The 20086-nt window shown below is 52.4% G+C and overlaps 1 protein-coding gene across 7 annotated transcripts; it reads left to right on the plus strand.

The window, feature by feature from the left end:
• Positions 1–5517: 5517 nt before the first annotated feature.
• Positions 5518–19711, plus strand: Aifm3 (apoptosis inducing factor mitochondria associated 3). 7 transcript variants are annotated; one of them, XM_047562926.1, is made up of 21 exons: positions 5518–5581; positions 8156–8330; positions 12068–12281; positions 12531–12640; positions 12876–12985; positions 13082–13126; positions 13328–13424; positions 13508–13620; positions 13938–14024; positions 14458–14549; positions 14639–14769; positions 14879–14994; positions 15087–15158; positions 15251–15314; positions 15912–15988; positions 16089–16206; positions 17486–17584; positions 17822–17897; positions 18378–18482; positions 19117–19137; positions 19349–19711. In XM_047562926.1, exons 2-21 carry the CDS (start codon positions 8300–8302, stop codon positions 19386–19388), a joined length of 1818 nt encoding a protein of 605 aa, XP_047418882.1. In that variant the 5' UTR covers positions 5518–5581; positions 8156–8299; the 3' UTR covers positions 19389–19711. The 7 variants fall into 7 exon arrangements, 4 of the variants coding, with proteins under 4 accessions (XP_047418882.1, XP_047418885.1, XP_047418884.1 ...); XM_047562929.1 differs by having other exon boundaries at positions 13532–13620; XM_047562927.1 differs by lacking the exon at positions 5518–5581 and adding an exon at positions 6971–7732.
• The last annotated feature ends 375 nt before the right edge of the window (positions 19712–20086 follow it).

The following is a 20086-nucleotide window of genomic DNA, read 5'->3' on the forward strand; positions in this document are numbered from 1 at the left end:
TTTTTTTATTTTGAGACAGGGTCTTGCTAAGTTGCTGAGACTGATTTTGAACTTGCAATCCTCTTGCCTCAACCTTGTAAGCCATTGGGCTCCCAATTTGTTCTTGTTTTTTAGTTCTTGTTCCATTTTGTTTTTCTGGTACTAGGAATTGAACCCAAGGGCACATCCCCAGCCCTTTTTAAAAAATTTGAGACAGGGTCTTGCTAAGTTGCTGAAGTTGACCTGGATCTTTCAATCCTCCTGCCTCAGCCTCCCCAGTTGCTGGGATTACAGGTCTGTGCCACTGCAACCAGCAAAACATGTCTTGAAATCATTCTGGAAGAAACAATACTCCAGAGACACCTGTGAAGAGCAGTTTGGAAAGGTATATCTTGGCCAACAATGTTGGGTTCCTGTGTGGCAATCCCTGAATGTGGATCTAATAATGTATGTCTTTCCCTCCTTTCTCCTGTGACTAGGTTAGTACTAACTTCAGAGGCCAGTGACCAGAGTTAGAAACCTTACCCCATAGCATTGGGGTAAAGCTTGACACCCCTACGCTTCCCTCACAGGGCCCCCTGACCCTTCATTCTGGGAGTCTTTTTCCAGCCAAGACCGGCACATTCCTCCCATCCTATTATGACCAGACTGCAGTTTTTCACACACAAACTGGTTTTCCCTTGAGGGCAGGGAGTTGGTGGGCCTTATTCACACGAGTTGCACTACCCTAAGCTCTTGTGCTCAGAGATCCAGCAGCACCTTGTCCAAAAGAAAGAGGGCTGGGGATGTAGCTCAGTGCGAACCATCCCTGGGCTCAATCCCTAACCAGCATGCACACAAACGCAAACTACGTGGGGGAGCTGTGGAGTCCATCCTGGTTCCAGAAAGATTCTTGCTTGCACAGAAAAGGGAAAATATAGGGAATGCAGGCCTAGAAACCCTCTCCAGCCAGGAGCTACCCTGGCTGTCTTAATGAGCCTTTCTCTTTTACAATCCAGACTGCAGGACCTCCATCCCTTTGACCTTAACAACACTGACTTTCCAGCCCAGCATATAGAGACCCATAGTCCCACTCTAGGCTGATTTCATGGACCTGAGCGCTGGATGTATTTAAGTTATTGGCAATGAAATTTGAGAACCACTGTGCCAGTGAACCTGTTCATTTTATGCTGCTTCAAACTTATGGAAGCCATCTCCAAGGGGCTGTGGTTCATCTTTTGCCACATAATGTTTTAGAACAAGGCCGAGATCCACAGGTCTCTGAACTGGCTCAGCAGGAGGCCTGGGAATGTGGCTTCTGCTGGATCCTGGCCCCACACGAAGTCGAGGTACTTGTCCAGGCATTCTCCTTATTCCCACTTGCCTTTATTGGGGGCAAGAGGAGAGGACCCCGGGAGCCTGAGCACCATCCATCCGCGAGGCTAATCTGGGATGGCATGAGAAGGATTGCACCGAATGTGGGCCGCCACTTGCTGGGTCCTTGAAACGCCTTCAGTACCTCCACCAATACACCTATCCCGGCGCTCCCGTGTCACCCGAATTTAGACTCCCGACTCACTGGAAGTTTCTTGTGATTACCACCTCTGTGCCGTACTCTACATCCTCGGACTCTTTACACTCAGCCCCTAGACCCCAGGTCCAGCTGTAGTTGTCTGTCCCCAAGGTAACCAAGGTGCAAGAATCTCAAGAGGCTGGTTCTGGGAAGGATGACTTCACCTCTGGATGGGGAGAAACAGGAAGGACCCTGGCCTGGACTGGGGTAGTAATAGGGGTGACCTGACTTAGGGTGAGGGTGGAGGGCGCCTGAGCACTGGAAGCCCAGTTCTTTCTGAATGCTCAGTCGGTGCCCTCAGACCCCAGAACTAATTTGACTGGTCTCTGATGTTTTCTAATTTCCCCAACTCCTGGTGTCCATGGAGCTGGGAGACGTTGGTAGCTGCAGAGATAGGGGTTTGTGGAGTCCGGCTGCCACTAGAACCCAGCAGAACCGGCAAGCCTGCCACTCGCCAGGTTGCGTCCCGGGTAGCAGTGGGCCTCGGGTGGGGTGGGTTAGGGAGTGAGAAGTGATGGAGATAGAAGTGAGGCCCAGCACTTCTCCCGCACAGCTTCCTGGGAGCATCGCATTTGCCTTTTCACTTTTTTGTAGACTTAGGCCTAAGTAACCTGTGCCCTTGAAATCAGAGAAGAGGCACAGGAGCGCCAGGCTCTGCAAACACTAAAGCCGGTTGTGGTGACACCAACGGCTCTGGAGGCTGAGGCAGGAGGATCTCCGGTTCAAAGCCAGTCCCAGGAACTTAGCAAGGCTGTACGTAACCTAGTGAGACCCTGTCTCAAAATAAAAATATTAAAAGGGCTGGGGATGTATCTCAGTGATTAAGCATACTTGGGTTCAATCCCTGGTGCCAAAAAGGGGAGTTATGGGGGAGCACTAAAATGGGCACAAGCACTGGAGGGCTGGGATGGAGTCCAAAAAGGACAGTCCCCAGTCAGCTAGGGGGAAGCTGCCCAGCAGCAAAGTCCAGGAAGGAGAGAGTAGATATTCTGCCCAGAAACTGCCTCCAGGGCAGGTGCCAAGAGGAGCAAGGGTCAGGGCTTCAAGAAGTGGGACCCAGTCAGGTTCCTGTGGCAGCCCTTTGGGAATGGTGGGTTTCAGCTCATCTGAGCTCAAGGACACCTCCAAGGAATTTGAGGAGTTCTGCTTAGGCATTCAGGTTGAAAGAAAAACAGCATTCAAAAGATGAATATGTGTAACTGGCCCTAAATTGCCCTGTTTTCCCCCTTAATCTTTCTAGAGTTATTCTGTGACCTATAAGTAGATACAGCCATAGCTTTAGGAAAGAGGCCAGAATCTTGTTTCCCACCAGAACCCCAAAGCTCAGGCTGGGATCTTGTAGACATCAAACCAGCCTCCAGGGGGCACTAGTGTCAATCCCAACTTTAGCTATTGAAGTTCCTTATTTTCTTAGCTAAAAAAAGACCTGCAGTCCTATGGGTGGAGAATGCCTGTAATCCCAGAAACTGTAGAGGTTGAGGCAGGAGGACAGCAAGTTTGAGCCTCAGAAACTTAGTGAGACACTGTCTCAAAAAAGTTCCGGGGCTGGGGAGATAGCTCAGTTGGTAGAGTGCTTGCCTTGTAAGCACAAGGCCCTGAGTTCGATCCCCAGCACCCAAAAAAAAAAAAAAAAAAAAAGTTCCAAGGATGTAACTTAGTGGTTGAATGTCTATGGGTTCAATCCCCAGTACCACATAAATAAGTAAAAATAAAAAAGGACTTGCATGCCTCTGCTTGGAGACACTAGGGTGAGGGAAGTGGGGAAGAGGGGAAACTGACAGAAGGGAGTAGAGATAAAGAGGTCCAGGCCAAGCTTGCTGCATGGTGGACATTCTCCAGGACTGAAGGTGCCTAGGAATTCATCCTTTTCCCAAACTATATGCTGATTCCTGTCATTGTTTCTCCAACCTCAGCATCCCCCACCATATATTTGGGGTGTCTGCTGGATCTGGGGGCTCTCAGCCCCCAGGTCACCTTACCACGTTTAATATTGTAAACGCTGCTAGAATGCTATTGCCTTTCTAAAATTAACCATGGGGTGAGATTAACCTTGGGGACTACAGGATGCCCAAGGCTTAGAGCCTTCCTAGGTCCTCTTGGGCTCTCTAGTCCACATGCACCAACCCCAAACTGGAAGACCCTTTATGAGGCACTTTTCCTAGACAGCTTTTGTTCTGTGAAGATCTTGCAACTTCTGCCCTTTGGGGCAGCAGGAATCTTAAGCCCACTCCCCAGGGCCAATGGTGTCATGGTAAAATTGACCTATATCGGGGACTGTACTTGCACCATGTTAGAATGTCTCCTGAGGTTGTTGGCCTCCTCAGCTCCCACACTGACTTGTCCCCACAGTTTATCACTGGCACCCCAAACTCAGCAGCCTGCACCCTACTTCCTGAGTACCCCCTATGTTCCATGCCTGGCTCAGCACCTGTGAGGATGTCCTGATGGCAGTCCCAGGGGGAGGACACTACAGTTATACCATGTGTCCTGGGGAAACTGGGGCAAAAGGGGTTCACTCCAGTATCACAGAGAGGAACTTGAACTCTGCACTATAGACCATGCAGCCCTGGAAGGCCTCTACCCTACTACTTCCACACCTCTACATTTAGCCCAGCACAGCAGAACCAGCCTGACAGGGTTCAAGTCTTGGCTCTGTCATGTCCCAGTCAGGTGCCCTTGGAAAGTCCCTAAGTTTCAGGATTGAGATGTGGTTCAGTAGTAGAGTACTTGCTTAGCATGTATAAGGCCATGAGTTCCATCCCCAGGACTGCCAAAACAAAACAAAAGGAACCTTAGTTTCCCCATCTGTAGAATGGAGATGATACAAAGACAGGCTTTCTCCTTGGGCTATTGTGAAGGGTAAAATAATAAATGCATGTGAAGTCACATCATGGTTATTTATGTGGTACACTGTCTTTTTGGCTAGGGTAAGGGTGGTGTGGGGGTAAGGCACCAAGACTGGCTGGTTGAAGGCCAAGGGCACCAGGCCCTAGCAGAGTCATCCACCCAGTGATGGGACCTATTCTATGGCAGTAGAAACAACCACACCATGGAAAATCCACAGCCACAAAAGATTGTCCTGAGCCTAGCCACATAGGTCCCATATCACCTACCCTGAATATGATCCATGCAGGCCCTGGTCCTGCCACCAGCCAAGATTCAGCAACTGTGGCCCCAGCTACCTTCCCATCTGTAAAATGGGTTGGGAGGAACTGAACCATCATACTTGCCTCACAACAGACTTCTTGGGTCCTGATGTGTTTAGTGATGGATGTGACCTCACTTTCCTGGTATGGAAATCATTCATTAATTCAGTCCAATAGTAACTATGGTTCCATTGTGCTGGGGAGGACAAACCTGACCACAGGATGGGGATGGATCAGAAGAGATCGACTCTCATCAGGGAGCAGTTCCTAGAGGAGGGAGCACGACAGGGTGTACCATGATTTATGGAGAACCAGGAAGTTCTCCTGGAATAATGACAGGTGGAAAAAGAAAATGTAATAAAATAGAATTTAAAACAGACCCTGGTATGTGGGGTGTGATGATGGGGTTGGAGGGAGTGAAGGGAACTGGGAAACTTAACTCCCCAAGCAGGTGAAGGTCTCTGAGGGGCTGAAAAGCTTGAATTAGGTTTTCCTGATTGGGAAGGTTTCACCTAGAGAATCAATTTAGGCAGCCCACGGATGATTTAGAGACCCGACACGCGGTCCAGTTTGGCGTCGCTTGTGGGGGTCTCAAGGATCACAGTAGACCCACAGTAGACTCTCCGCGGCCAGGAGAGTCTACGTCCAAAGGAGCCTAGTCAGCCTCTCCAAGCCCGGAGGCTTCCATCGCGACTCCAAGGCCCCTAGCCTGACCCTTGACCCCTGGTGGTTCCCCACCTGCTCCGCCCGGCTGGGCGGTGCTGGGCGCCACGGGCTCCCCGGCCGCAGTGCCGCCGCAGCGCCAGCCCCGCCCCCGCCCGCTCCTCCTCCCCCAACCCCCCCACCCTACCCCCGGCAGCCGCGGCCCCGAGCGGTTCCAGAGCCCAGGCCGGCGCAGATCCAGGTGAGTGCCCACCTCTGGGACCCTAGCCCCCCGAAACACCCGCGACTCCACCCAGTGTACGGGTCCTGCCGTCCCCACTCATGAGCTCGTAGGTCCCGGGTCCGGGACCCGTGCGTTGGGGGCGGGGGCTCGGAAGCCCTGATCAGAGAGGCGGTGGACTGGAGCACCCCCTCGTCCTTATCCCCTCCTGTGCTGGCGCTCCCTCCCGGCTCCTAGCAGAATCTTGTTGTGTGCCAGTCCCCTCTTCCTGGGCTGCAGAGTCTGGCACGGGTACCGGGACACAGCCGGCAAGGCTGATGGAAACGGATTCCCAGAACAAGAGAACTGCACGTGCAAAAGCAGGGAGAGTGGACAGATTGGCGCCTGAGCCCCATGGGGAAGGGGCGGGGATGGAACCCCCCCCAACTTGAATGTAGGACTGAGGAGCTCAGATGCCATCCCCAGTGCTCCTGAAAGCCCTGAAGGCCCAAGCTGGACAGTGGGCCCACACCCGGGAAAAGTGGGACCAGGGAGAGGGGACAGCAGAGAAGTGGGAACTGACTTATGCCAAAGATCCAAAGAGGCTTCTACCCAGCCTTGCACCCTCTGGGACCCTGGGAGCCCTGGGGGAAAGACAGGAGCACCTTTGTGAGGTAGGGATAATTCAGTACCTCCCTCAGGGGTTAATGGGAATCCCTGAGACAAGACACAAGGTCCTGGTGGGTAGTTAGCATTGGGCACGGTTGGAACTTCACAGCAGTGGGCATCTTGTAAGCAAGAGACAGCACTCTCCAAAACTTGGGGTTGCCTCCTACCACGCTCATAGCAAGGACCTTTGCCTTTGAGTGGGCAAAGGCAAGCTGGCTAGCACACTGTAGGTGGAAGGCCCACCTCAGAGCCTCAACCCCTGACACCTGGGAAAAAGTAGGGAACAGCCTGGTCAAGCTCACAGTTGCAAGACCAGGTCTGACCATTTCTGGGATTTATGGTCCAGTGAGTGAACCCTGAGACAGGCAGGAAGGAGTGGGCAGGGCTGAGCTACAAGTGAACCCAGAAGCAGGGGAAGGGCTCCTTGGTGCCCAGGGAGGGGGCAGGTGGAGCAGGTGGCAGCTGAGTTTTATAGACATGCCTTGGTGACAAGTGGGGGAAAGAGCAAAGGTACACCCAGTGACTTTGGGTGCCTCCTCACCTGAAATGGATGTCTCAAGGACAGGTAAGATCAGAAACCAGGCAGTGGATGGACCTTCCCCAACTTTGTCCTTCTTTCTTCCTGCTCCCTTTGCTCTCAGGCATCCCCAAGGCCCTTCATGGAATCTGGACTAGACCAAGGGTACTTCAGCCCCACCTCAAATTAGACTTTAGGAAGAACTTCCAGGGGAAATGGGGTGGGGGTGGCAGTGGGATGGACTGGGGAAAGGTCATTTGTAAATGAGAAAGCTGCACATTTGTCCTGGGCCCTCCAAAGTGCACCCATAAGTTGCATCTTCCAGAAGGCCCACCTTATGCCTTGAGTACACCTTTGCTGCACTGATCTTTCTGCTGAATAGGTGCCCCATCCCCCAGCCCAATGCTTCACAGGGCCTTAGAGTGATAAGGAATCCTGGAACCCTGCTCTTCTTAGAACTAAGGTGGGGAAGGGGGTGGGAGGCCACTCCCTGACCTGCTGCTTGACCTTGATGAGACCTTGGCCCCTCAGTTTCTCAGACTTCTGCTGGGCATGACCTTAGCACCACTGGGCCAGGGATGGGGGTGGGGGAACCTTTATGGCTGCTAGGCACGGGCTGTGGCAGGGCTGTGTGCCTGGCTTCTTTCTCCCCCAACCCTATTAGTCCCGGGCTGGCCGCCCGCTCTTATTCACCACAAAGCTGGGTTTCCCTGGGGACCAGTGGACTGGCCTAGCCCCACACCCCTGCCACAGCCCCTCCTGGCCACAGCTCACACTGGGAGGAGGGGTAGAGACTGAGCCACCTCCTGGACCCTGCCCTGCCTGTCAAGGCCCAGCAGCTTCCGTCCACTGCTGGGCTAAGAGGAAGGAATAGTGTTTGCTTTTGGAGGAGGTAGGTGTCCAGGGACTGCCAGCCAGGGTGGAGGCTGAGGCCAGAGAGAACCCTGTGTCACTCACATTGGAATAAGAAGAAATCCAAGGACCAGGAAGGCTCTGTCTTGCCCAAGGTAACCCAAGGTTTGACCTAAGAATGGTGGCCTCCTGGGAAAATAGATGGTCCCAGAGCTTCCTCCCAAACTATAGGATTTGGAAAAGGGAAGTCAAGGGCTAGGGGCCCGAGGAGTCAGCAGAAATCAGGTATGATTTTTAGACAAGGCAGTTATGGGACTTGATAGAGGGTGGCTTACATTGGAACAGAAGGGGTCTCTTGACAGTGGGCATAAGTCATGCACAGGTAAGAGGGGGGACATGGGGTGCTGAGCCTCAACAGGCCTCAAAGGAAAGGTGCCCTTCAGGGTCCCCTACATGCAAGATTTATCTCAAATGTAGGGCTCTCCCAGAAACCCCCCAGTCTGTCTCTCTCTGTCTCTATCCACCCCCACCCCCACCCCATGAAAGCCCTGTCCTAATATGCCCAGTCTCCCCTACAGGTCCTAGAGGCAGTTCCAACTGGGATGGCAACTCCAGCATTTCTAAGGGCAGCAGGAGACCTAGTCCCATGGGGGGCACCCTAGACCTCCGACAGACCAACCATCTGTGCCCCTGCCTGCCTGCTGGTCCTCAGGTCACTCACCATGGGCGGCTGCTTCTCCAAGCCCAAGCCAGGTACCTCCTCCTCTCTTACTGCCTCCTCCCTCCCTTCTGCCTCTCTCCCTCCTCCACTACCTTCCTCCCCCTCTCCTCTACACTCTGCCTGGCCTCCAAAGTAGGTCAGACTAGGCAGGAGCCCGGAATGTTAATGTGCTGAGATAGAAGGTGGGTAGGGGAATCTGGAGAGGTTTTCCAGGTGCCCCTCCAGTAATAGCCTCTCTTTATTTGGGGCTGGTGGTGGGAATAGCAGCTGGATCTTTGGAAGGGGAGGAAAGGATTCCTCCTATGGCTGAGTTAGGGAAGCGGGGCTCTAGGAATGCCTTTGGCTACTGTGTGACCTCTCTGAGCCTCAGTTTCCTTCTCTTTGAAATAATTCTACCCTCCCTGACCTCTTGAAGTTGCTGAGAGGGTGCAGTGGGCAGGTTATTACCAAAGAAGGTCCCTACCTCTTCTGACCCCTTCAGAGACTTAGGCTGTCACCTGAACATGCTTTACCATTTGTACAAGAAATCTTTACCCTGTCTAGCTCAATTGGCTTCAACCAGGGTGCTGGGGGAATCCACATCTACTTTCCACTGGAGACCCTATGTGTGGGGCTGTCCTTCAGGCCCTCACTTTCCTTTCTACCTTCTCACAACATCCCAGGAGGTAAGGCATGCAGACATGTCACAGATGGAGAAACAGACCTAAAGAGTCCTTTAGAACTCAACCAATGTACCATCCACATCTACCTAAGCCACCCTGCCCTGGCCAACTTGCCCCTGCCAGCTCACCCGGGCTCCCTTTATCTGATATCCCTCAGCTCCATTACCTTGGTACTTGTGAGTGTGTTCTCCTTTTCCTGGGTTCAAGGGAGAACTTGAGGGAGGGAAGAGAGATGTTTATGCCCCACCAGGCAGGGGGACCCACCTGCACCTGCCCCAGAAACCACAATCCTCCTTTGCACTGGCTGTGCTGTGAACACCCAGATCTGGGCCAGGTTCTACTACCCTTCTTTTGGAAGTATGGCTTAGGAAAATGACGTCCACTGTTTTGACTTTAGCCTTCCTACCATGGAAATAGACAGGAAGATGCCAATTGGCCCCAAACTAAGCACCTGCTGGGCTGGCAGGAAGTCCTGAGCAAAAGATGTCACCTACAGGTTCTTTTAAAAGACCCCAAAGGGCTGGCCTGCCTGGGACCCCTGGCCCCAGTACTTCCAGTATGAGGGCTAGCCATTTTCACTTTCCCAGGGATAGTGTTAAGAACTTGGGCTCTTGAGCCTCAACTCAGCCCTGTCGCTTCCAGACTGTATGGCTTTGGCAGGTGATTACACCTCTCTGATCTACTTTGTTCTCATTTATAAAATGAGGTTGTGCTTAGCACAGGACCTTGCACTTGGGAAACACTTGTAGAACAGTATCGGCCCTTTTTCTCTGAGCTGGATTTCCTTCTGCCAGGATTCTCCTGTGGAGGCTTAGTCTGGACAGGTCAGGTGTGAGCCCAGGAAATTTTAGTGTGTGGGAATGAGTGTTCAGCTGGGGTAAGAAGGGACAACAGAAAGACCCTGATTTGGGCTGGGGAGATAGCTCAGTTGGTAGAGTGCTTGCCTTGCAAGCATAAGGCCCTGGGTTCAATCCCCAGCACCACAAAAAAAAAAAAAAAAAAAGAAAGAATGAGCAAATACCCCCCATCCACCCTTCTATTGCTGCTCCTGAATTAATGTCTTCCCATTAGACTTGCATCAGTGAGTGTGCCTTGGAGCCTTCTGGAAGGAGGTGGAGGATGAAACTGCCTGGCTTGGCTGTTATCTGGCATTCCCGCCAGGCTGTTCCTGTGGACTCCCACAGCTGTCATAGCTGATGTCAGCTGAGTCTGAAATATTTTTCTTTTTAATTCTTCCAAAAACATTCTAACACCATTACATAAAGTGTGGAAAATGGAGGAAAACTCCCCACTGGACAGGACAGCCTCAGTGTGGCTATGTGCTCATACACCCTCCCGACCAGTCCCAGTCAGGAACTGACTGACCTTTGCCACTATCCCCTGCCTCTCCTAGACCTGAGCTGGGGGATGGGACATGCAGATGGAGGACAGGAGATCTAAACAGAGTGGGGAATTAGCTCAGCATGAGAGGAGGGCCTTGCAGGAGCTGGGCTGCCAAGGGAGGCAGCACCAGAGCTGTGTCTGGGTAGATGGGTAGGAGTTAGCCAAAGCCTAGAAGGAAGGCAGCCCTGGCCAAGCAAATGGTACAGACAAAGGCCAGGGGATGTGACTCAGTATCCATCCCTAGTTCTTGGGTTCTTTTTTCAGGAGTGTTAGGTCTGAAGTAGAAGGGAGCAGAGGTCTGGAGGCTCTGATTCCTTGAGAGAGGCACCTCCTGCTCCCACATCATCCCATGCTGTGCCAGGGGCTTAGCTTCCTCCCTGCAGCAGCAGCCCAGGAGGCCGGATTATCACTGCTAAAAATTCTGTTTACTGTTCCCTTCTAATTAGAAAAATACCCAAGGCATGTCATAGGGAATTTGGAAAATGTGGGAAAGTATAAAGAAGAAAATGACAGTCTTTGGCTACCTCCTAAAGTAGGCCATATGGGTACACTGAGGACAGTATCTTCTGTGTGGAGGCCATGCAAGGGGGCCCACTTTGCCTTCTGCCCTGTCCAGAACTGTCTACATGTTCCTTCTCCTCATGGGATTTATTTATTCCCAGAGCCCTAGACTCTTGCACATAGACACTGAAACCCAGGACTTGGGGAAATTATGAATGAATCTCAAACTGATGAGAATAACTATGTTAAGAAGTTGAAACAAGGCACAGTGGCACACACTTGTAATCCCAGCAACATGGGAGTCTGAGGCAGGAGGATTGCAAGTTCAAGGCCAACCCCCAGCAACAAAGCGAGGCTCTAAACAACTTAGTGAGATTCTGTCCCAAAATTTAATTTTTTTTTAAAAAAGGACTGAAGGATATGCTTAGTGGTTAAGTGCCCAACTTCAATCCCCAATACTAAAAGAAAAAAAAAGTTGAAATTTGTGTGTATGTGTGCGTGTGTGTGTGTTTTGGTGGTGAAATCAGAGCCTTGCACACTCTAGGCAATCACTCTACCACTGAGCTAAATCCCCAGTCCTGTGTACATTTAATTAAAAAAAAAATTCAAACCTATGGGAAAGTTACAAGAATAATACAATGAATCTTCAATTTCTAATCATCCAGAATTTACTGTGAACTGAGCTACACCCAGTTTTGGACCCCATATTTGAATTTACATGAATCATCCCTTAAATGTGTCCCTGAGCTTCTAGGGAAATTGTCATCCATCAGAACATGCATGACATAAGACATCAAGGTTCTTTCATCCAGAGATTCCTGGACAGAGGGGAGGTTCAGGGTTGAAGAAACTCTGTTCTGCAACCCTCTCATTAATTTTGACATGGAAAAAGAAAATGTGCAGAACTGGGGGTGTAGCTCAGTGATAGAGCATTTACCTAGATGCACAAGGCCCTGGGTTTGATCCCTAGCAGTGGATAAAAAGAGAAAAAAAGAAAGAAAGAAAAGAAAACATGCAGAAATGAATTCAAGCTGGCCAAAAAAGCCACCCTCTGGTGCCCTTCTTCCTCTGTTGCTTTACTGGGGTACAAAAGACTTTCTGGAGAAGTTGAGGGGAAGGCTGAGCCTCCTGGAACTCAGAGGGGCTGGCCTCTGCCCCCAGCTTTTGGGGTGGGCAAGAAGATGGGCTGGGCTAAGGGGCTCATGATGTGGCCCTACCCACAGTGGAACTCAAGATTGAGGTGGTGCTGCCTGAAAAGGAGCGGGGCAAGGAGGAACTGTCAGCTAGTGGGAAAGGCAGCCCCCGGGCCTACCAGGGCAATGGCACAGCCCGTCACTTCCACACTGAAGAACGCCTGCCAGCCCCCCACCCCTACCCCGGCCCTCAGGACTGCGTGGAGGCTGCTGTCTGCCATGTCAAGGACCTGGAGAATGGCCAGTGGGTGCTGGGCCTGGGAGGAGGGGTCAGAAGGTCCAAGGTGGGAGGGCAAGGGAGAGGCCATGGATGAGGAGGTGAACTAGGGTGGGGGGATCTGGAAGGGCCTATGACCTGCTTTTGCCCGAGTCATGGTCCTTGGGTTTCTGATGGTCTGGGCCTGTTACCTATGAGGCTGGATACTGAGAAAAGGGGCCCCCAGGAGGAGGTGCCTGTTGTTTGGCTTGATTTCTGAGTGCAGTCTCTCTCCAGGATGCGGGAAGTGGAACTGGGCTGGGGAAAGGTATTGCTGGTGAAAGACAATGGGGAATTCCATGCCCTGGGCCACAAGTGTCCACACTACGGTGCACCCCTGGTGAAAGGTGAGAAGTACAGGGTGCATACGGGAGGTGCGGGAAGGACCTCCCTTGTAGGGGACTTGGCTACTGCACCATCCATGCCCCAGCTTCACCAGCCCCCAGGTCAACTTGACTCCTCCATAGGCCCTGGGTCCTCATCTATTAGTGAGGTCTCCTGGGCTATGAAGACCAGAAGGTGCAAGGATCCTTGGAGAGGAACCCATGTTAGTGGCTCCAACCTAATACCACACTGTTCCAGGAGTGTTATCCCGTGGCCGGGTGCGCTGCCCCTGGCATGGCGCCTGCTTCAACATCAGTACTGGGGACCTGGAGGACTTCCCAGGCCTGGATAGTCTGCACAAGTTCCAGGTGGGACTGGGAGTGTGGCATGGTGGGAGCCTGGGGGCACAGAGTCAGGGGCTGAAGCACTCCGAAGTCTGATCCTGAGCAGCGCTGCCCTTGCAGGTGAAGATTGAGAAGGAGAAGGTGTACGTCCGAGCCAGCAAGCAGGTGAGGGGTGGCTCAGAGCCCAGGCAGAGGTGGGGAGGTCATCTTAGCTCAAAAAACAGCATTTGCAAAGGCCCTGCAATGTGAGAAAGTCCGGAATGTGTGACTAGGAGCAGAGTGAAGAACTTCATGGTGGGGATGAGACTGGGCTGGAATAGCAGAACCTGATCTGCTAAGATGACCCCAACTGCCCCCTGCTCCTAGGCCCTACAGCTGCAGCGAAGGACCAAGGTGATGGCCAAGTGTATCTCTCCAAGTGCTGGGCACAGTGGCAGCACCAATGTGCTCATTGTGGGCGCAGGTTAGTATTGAGATTATCATAAGGAGGGTGGAGGTGGATGGTAAGAGATAAGTTGTCTCTTGGCCATGGCTCCCTCCCTTCAGGTGCTGCTGGCCTGGTGTGTGCAGAGACACTGCGGCAGGAGGGCTTCTCAGACCGGATCGTCCTGTGCACGCTGGACCGGCATCTCCCCTATGACCGGCCAAAGCTCAGTAAGGTGTGGGTGTAGGGCAAATGGTAACAATCAGGCAGGGGACAGTCAGCACAAGGCAGGGCCTGGATCCCTAACCCTTGGGGTCTCCTGTCACGCCCACTGGGAGCTTTGCTTATCACCTCTTCAGGGACTTGCCAACTGCCAACTGCACTCAAATCTGCTTACCTGTGGTGCCCCCAAAAGATCTCCGTGTGTTGAGTTCTGTCCTACAGCCCACATGTAACCCAGGGCTGTCCTCACCCTTTCTGGGGTCCATGTCCTTTGCTGTAAAATGAAACAATGGTTGCCTGACCCTGTCTCACACTGGCTGTGTCCTGCAGTCCCTGGATGCACAACCTGAGCAACTGGCCCTGAGGCCCAAGGAGTTCTTCCGAGCCTATGGCATCGAGGTGCTCACTGAAGCTCAGGTACGAGGTTGAGGATGAGAAACAGGTCAGAGAATGGATTAGTGGAAAACATGAAGAGCATTGGGCCATATGGATACCTGGGAATGTTGGAGGTGCTGTCCCTTTCCAGTTTCACTGCTTAGGCCTGGGAAGCAGCACTGGACCGTCTTATTAGCATGATCCTGAGTACACACAGGGCCTAGGGTGTGGGGAGAGAGAAGATCTGATCAGGACTGGGATGGGAGAGCCTGGTAGGACTTGGGAGTACGTAGAGGGCTTTGAGAAGAAGCAAAGTTTTAAGCTTTAAGATTGAATCCTAGGAAGTTTTTGGAACAGACCCCATGAGACATGCTCAGGTCTGGTTGGGCTCTGGGCATGTTGCAGGACCCATAAATGGATAAAAGATACAGGTCCATGCCCAGGCCCACACTCTGCCTTCGGGGGGGCGTTGCAGGTGGTCACGGTGGATGTGAGAAACAAGAAGGTCGTGTTCAAGGACGGCTTCAAGCTGGAGTATAGCAAACTGTTGTTGGCACCAGGAAGCAGGTGGGAGGGTGTCTTTCTTGCTCTCCATTGTACACTGAGTGAGGCACCAGCCACAATGGGAGGGTCTCACTGAGGCTGCCATGTTTTAGCCCTAAGACCCTGAGCTGCAAAGGTAAAGAAGTAGAGAATGTGTTCACTATCCGGACGCCTGAGGATGCCAATCGTGTGGTGAGGCTGGCCCGGGGCCGCAATGCAGTTGTCGTGGGAGCTGGCTTCTTGGGTGAGAGCTGCGGGTAATGGGGTGGTGCTCAGGCTTTCATAGCCAGTCCCTGGGCATGCTGGATCTAGGTGCAGGTACCAGATCTGCCAGCCTCTGCCCACCATCTCAGGTATGGAGGTGGCTGCCTATCTAACTGAGAAGGCCCATTCTGTGTCTGTGGTGGAGCTGGAGGAAACGCCCTTCAGGAGATTCCTGGGGGAGCGTGTTGGCCGTGCCCTCATGAAGGTGAGCCCACCCCTTTGCCCCTTGATATCCTGAGTCCACCAGACCCTGACCAGGCTCTCATCTACTGCCCGCCTGCCTACCTGCCCTGACAGATGTTTGAGAACAACCGGGTGAAGTTCTACATGCAGACAGAGGTGTCAGAGCTGCGGGCTCAGGAGGGAAAGGTGGGCCTTTTTCCTGTCTCTTTGCTGTTTTCTATCTTCTCTCCATGAGCCCAGGAGCTGAGCCTACCTGCTTACCCACCCACTCCCTACAGCTGAAGGAGGTTGTGTTGAAGAGCAGCAAGGTCATTCGGGCTGATGTCTGCGTGGTGGGCATTGGTGAGTAGATGGGCAGGTGGGCGTGAATCATCAAAGCCACCAGCACAAGTTCACAAATGACCTTGAGTTAGTCCCTTTCCCTCCCTGACCCTTACTTCCCACATCTGTAAAATGGTGACCCAAACAGTACCCACTTCCTAGGGCCAGTGGAAAATACATGTACCTGGCTTAGCCCAGGCCCAGCATGGAGCATGTGCTCAATGACTGCTGCAGACTAATAATCAGCTCCATGTCATGCTCTGTGTGGGATGCATGATGCAAAACAAGCTTCTAACTGTTCCTACTCCACCTGAAGTGGCAGTTTGGAGAAGGGCAAAGCTGGGAAGTAGCACAGGGGTTGGAGAAGCATGACCTCCTGACCCCTCCAGGGGGCTTCATGGGGTGCTTCTTGCAGTAGGCAATATTTGAGGCCTGATGGGAGGTACAGGTATCTGTAGAATGCAAGCAAAAGGGGACAGGATGCATGAAGCCCCAGGGGTGGGGAGCCCGTGGATGTGATGGCTGGGGCAGGTACAGCAGGTGAAGGGTGTGGAACATAGAGAGCAGTGAGGCCAAATAAGGGTGGAACCATGTACATGGCAGCCTGTGTCCTGTTAGGTGCGGTGCCTGCAACGGGCTTTCTGAGGCAAAGTGGCATTGGTCTGGATTCCCGAGGCTTCATCCCTGTCAACAAGGTGGGGCTGAATGGGTTGGGAAGGGTGCTGGGTTGGGAGTGGCCAGAGGTCCAAGTCAGTCCCCTGTCCCACCCATGAAGCTCTGGCCCTTTCCTCACAGATGATGCAGACCAATGTCCCAGGTGTGTTTGCAGCTGGTGATGCTGTCACCTTTCCCCTTGCCTGGAGGAACAATCGGAAAGTGAACATCCCCCACTGGCAAATGGCTCATGCCCAGGGTATGGCCAGCCCTGAGGCAAGTTGGGGGGCTATCCCAGGGTCTCACCCTCCCCCAGGGTCATGCCTCAGTTGGTCTGGGTTCCTGGATCCTGTGTTAGGCATTCAAGGCTCTGTAGTGGCCTTACAGCCAGCCTCATCTAGGTGATCAAACCAGTTCACACAACAAGCCCTGTGGCTCATCTCTAGAGACCCTCTCCCAGAACCATCTGGATATACCATTTAACCAGGGACAACCTCCCATTCCAGTTTTTCTTCCACTAGTCTCCTTTCCTTTTGTCCTCAAGGATACATTCCACAGAATTCCTGACTTACCTGTACCCTGGAGAGGGAAAGAGTGATTTAGTAGGCCAGCTTCCCAGTCAGTACCTCTGTCTCCCTTGGACTACTCAACTGTCTCTGTAAACTCAGTTGTTTTGTGCAGGCCCCATCTAGCCAGGCTCAATGGGCACACTGTACTTTCTGTGGAATAGTTTTCCCTTCTTCACACTAGTAACCATTAATTCCCCAAACCTCACCCACTGCACACACCTGATCTGGACTGAAGCTACAGGTGCCAGCAAATTAACCACCTCAGTGCTTCATAGAGAGGAACTCCAGACTCCCAGCTTGAGATGGGGACTAGCCCCTGCACCCACTCTCCCTTTCCTCTGCCTTTGCCATTATCTGAAGGTCTATTGCCTGAAACCCCATTCCTGGTGCTGATTTCTGTTCAAGTGTTCAAGTTTAAGGTCTAAAGTTGCTGCTACATTATAAGGAAACAAAGGCTATTCCTCAGACAAATATAATTAGAATTTAGGATTTAAAATTGGGAGGGTCCAGGGTATTCTGATGTATATCCAGCTATGGGTCCAGTGGGGGCATATAGAAACTGAGAAGCCACCCGTGCTGTTCTCTTGGGACCCTGCATGTGGCTGTCATTTCTGCTTCTCTGACTCTTGTCTCCATTCTCCTCCCTCTTCAGTCCTAATGTGCCTGATTAGTTGTGTGTGTACACAAGGGAAATGATGAGGCAGCCCACAACTCCAATGAGCAGACCTTCCAGAGAGGCAGGACATGTTTGTCATTCAAATTTTCCAAAGAAGCAATCTAGTGGTTGGCTTGGAGCCAGGTGTCCCCTTGGTACCTCAGGTGGGCCACCAGCTAGGTAACAATGCACCTCTGGATCTCTAGGGGATCCAGGAGTAGCCATGCCTGACAGGGGTCCCTAGAGTGCTGGGGCAGGCAGTGTGGAGATGGTGAGGGCAAGGGTCAGGGTTCACATGGCCCTGGGTTCCGCAGGGCGCGTGGCGGCCCAGAACATGCTGGCTCAGGAGGCGGAGATCAGCACGGTGCCCTACCTGTGGACTGCTATGTTCGGCAAGAGTCTGCGCTACGCGGGTAACCAGATCCTCAGATGGGGTGGAGTCTGGACTGTTTTAGGGGTGGGATCGTGACCACACAAGGAAAAAGCAATTAGCAGCTTTCTTGGGGCAGTCCTAGGGACTACCTAAACGGAGTAAAGGAGCAGGGAGGGTGTCCTGAGAGGAGTTAAGAAGGCACAGGGTGGGGGAGTTTGTGAAATCCCCGTCTCCTTTCCTGGCTCACATGGCATCACCCACCTGTTTGGCCCTATAGGCTACGGAGAAGGCTTTGATGACGTCATCATCCAAGGGGATCTGGAGGAGCTGAAATTTGTGGCTTTTTACACCAAGTGAGAACTATTGGGTGCAGCAGGGGTACAGAGCTGCTTGGTTGGGAATGGAGAATCAACCCAGAAAAGTTCTGCTTCTGAGGAGGGGGCTTAGCCCAAAGGTGGACCAAGTTGCAAAGGGAGGCAAGCAGCTGGGCAGGAGGCACTGCAGAGGAAAGGTGAGAAAGGGATCAGTAATTGGGCCAGATGTTTTATCTTCAGAACAGCTCTTTGGGTGGGTGTTGACAGCCCACTTACAACAAGAAAAGCCACACAGAATGGTGATGTCAGAACAGGACCCTCGTCCTAAGCCCTGCTGAGGATCAGAGCTTCCCGAGAGAAACGATGCCTGTGCTGAGACAAATAGGGAGGGATAGGTGCTTAGGACATTCTTGTTACCCCAGGAAAGATCCCTCCATGGGTCCCAGTGGACAGAGTGTGTCTTCAAGAAGGAAGGCTGCTGCCAGGCAGTATTTAGGCTTAGCCACCTTCTCTCTGCAGAGGTGATGAGGTGATCGCTGTGGCCAGCATGAACTATGATCCCATCGTATCCAAGGTGGCTGAGGTGCTGGGCTCTGGTCGTGCCATCCGGAAGCGGGAGGTGGAGTGAGTGTGGGCTTGGGAGGTCTGGGGTGAAGGAAAAAATACCCTGAAGGATTGGCTTAAGTTGTCATGGCAGCCAGTGGCCCCCACAGTTATCCACAGCTCTTCACCTTATTCTTGGTCCCCATCAATCTGAAGTTTCCAGGGCTAAGAGAGCATAAATTATAGTTTGGGAGAAAGCTAGTTATATGTGCTCAGAAGGGAGAGAAGAGAAAGGGGTGTGTGTCCCAGGGCACTGCCACTGCTCAGGGAGGAGTCAAGGTCCACACTTGCATCCACACACCTCACCAGCCCTGGGACCTCTGATTGGATGTGGTTTTTCTTAACCTGGAAGAAACTAGATGGGGAAACACAGCTAGCAGTGCCCCTGGGCACACCCTGTATAGAGATGTGGGGTGCTTAGGTCGGGTCTGGGAAGAACTGGACACCATCCATTAACCTCATTCCAATATGGTGCCAGCAAGAGTCCTCTGGGTACAGAGAGCTCCTAGGGACTAGCCTGCAGGCCACTAGGGTGCCAGAGGCCATGGGTCAGGCTAAGCCTTAGGCTGGAAATAATGGGGGACCAAGAACAGACATGACAAATGATATGCTCTTTCCCTGGCCTTCTCTGTTTTTCCCTCTTGCCTTCGCAAAGGCTGTTTATGCTGCACAGCAAGTACGTGTGTCCTCTGTCCTTCCTGTTAATCATTCTGAGCCTTTCCCACCTCAGCCCAGAGCCTCCACTCAATGATCTACCCCATCTCTTCTGAAGTACATTTCCCTGCTGGGCACCAGGAACAGAACAGACCACCCTCTGTCCTGAAGAGTGCCCAGAGTAGGGAACTTACCTTCTTCTGCCCTGACCCTATCTCCCTTCATTCCTGCAGGACTGGCGACATGTCTTGGCTCACAGGGAAAGGATCCTGAGTTCAAGTGTAGTGGATGTGGGCAGGCACGGTGGGGTACCAGGGACAAAGGCCAAGCCCTGGGGGCAGGTGCCAATCTCCAATTTCCCAGCATCCCTCAGGGCAGAATTTGAGCCTTCCCAATGCTTGCCTTTGGCTGCCTGGCTCCCCTCCAGAGTGGCCTCCGCTGCCTCCAGAAGATGCTCAGACACCAGGGCCTCAGCTGCCACTGACAGCTGGCACTGGAGGTGGGACAAACCCTGCCTCTTTTCCCTCTGTTGGGACTGGTTCCCTGGAGGTCCCTGCAACATGTTAGACATTATCTTAAAATTAAAATGCATATATTTGCAGATCTGTGTGACTCCCAGTGTAATTGGGCCAACGTTCACAAGGAAGAAAGCAGACCACAGGATAAACAGGTCAACCAAAGAAGTTAGGCCTGTTTGAGCACCCAGAGGAGGTAGCAACTGATGCCCTCCTCTCCACAAGGTTAGGGAAAGTGTCTCCAGCAAGTGTCTTTGGATCTTTATTTTTAAAAGAACAGCACTCCAGTTAAAAAGGGACAGCATGTGCAAAGGGCTTGAGATAGAACACATTTCTTCAAAGATTAGCGGCAGCTCATTCCTGGCACTTTGGGGGCTGTAGGAGCTGGATCCTGAGACAAGACACCACGCTTCTCATAGCACTTGGAGCTTTCTGAATCCTCATTTTGCCGGTGAA

This window comes from Sciurus carolinensis, chromosome 8 (genome assembly GCF_902686445.1).
Source record: "Sciurus carolinensis chromosome 8, mSciCar1.2, whole genome shotgun sequence".
In the NCBI taxonomy this organism is placed as follows: domain Eukaryota; kingdom Metazoa; phylum Chordata; class Mammalia; order Rodentia; family Sciuridae; genus Sciurus; species Sciurus carolinensis.

What these genes read in the sequence shown, in the direction of transcription:
- Aifm3 (XM_047562926.1), top strand. Translation starts at nt 8,300, where the DNA reads ATGGGCGGCTGCTTCTCCAAGCCCAAGCCAG. An exon ending in TTGTTGGCACCAGGAAGCAG is followed by an intron (nt 14,550 to 14,638) that starts GTGGGAGGGTGT and finishes GCCATGTTTTAG; the next exon opens with CCCTAAGACCCTGAGCTGCA. An exon ending in CAAGAGTCTGCGCTACGCGG is followed by an intron (nt 17,585 to 17,821) that starts GTAACCAGATCC and finishes TTGGCCCTATAG; the next exon opens with GCTACGGAGAAGGCTTTGAT.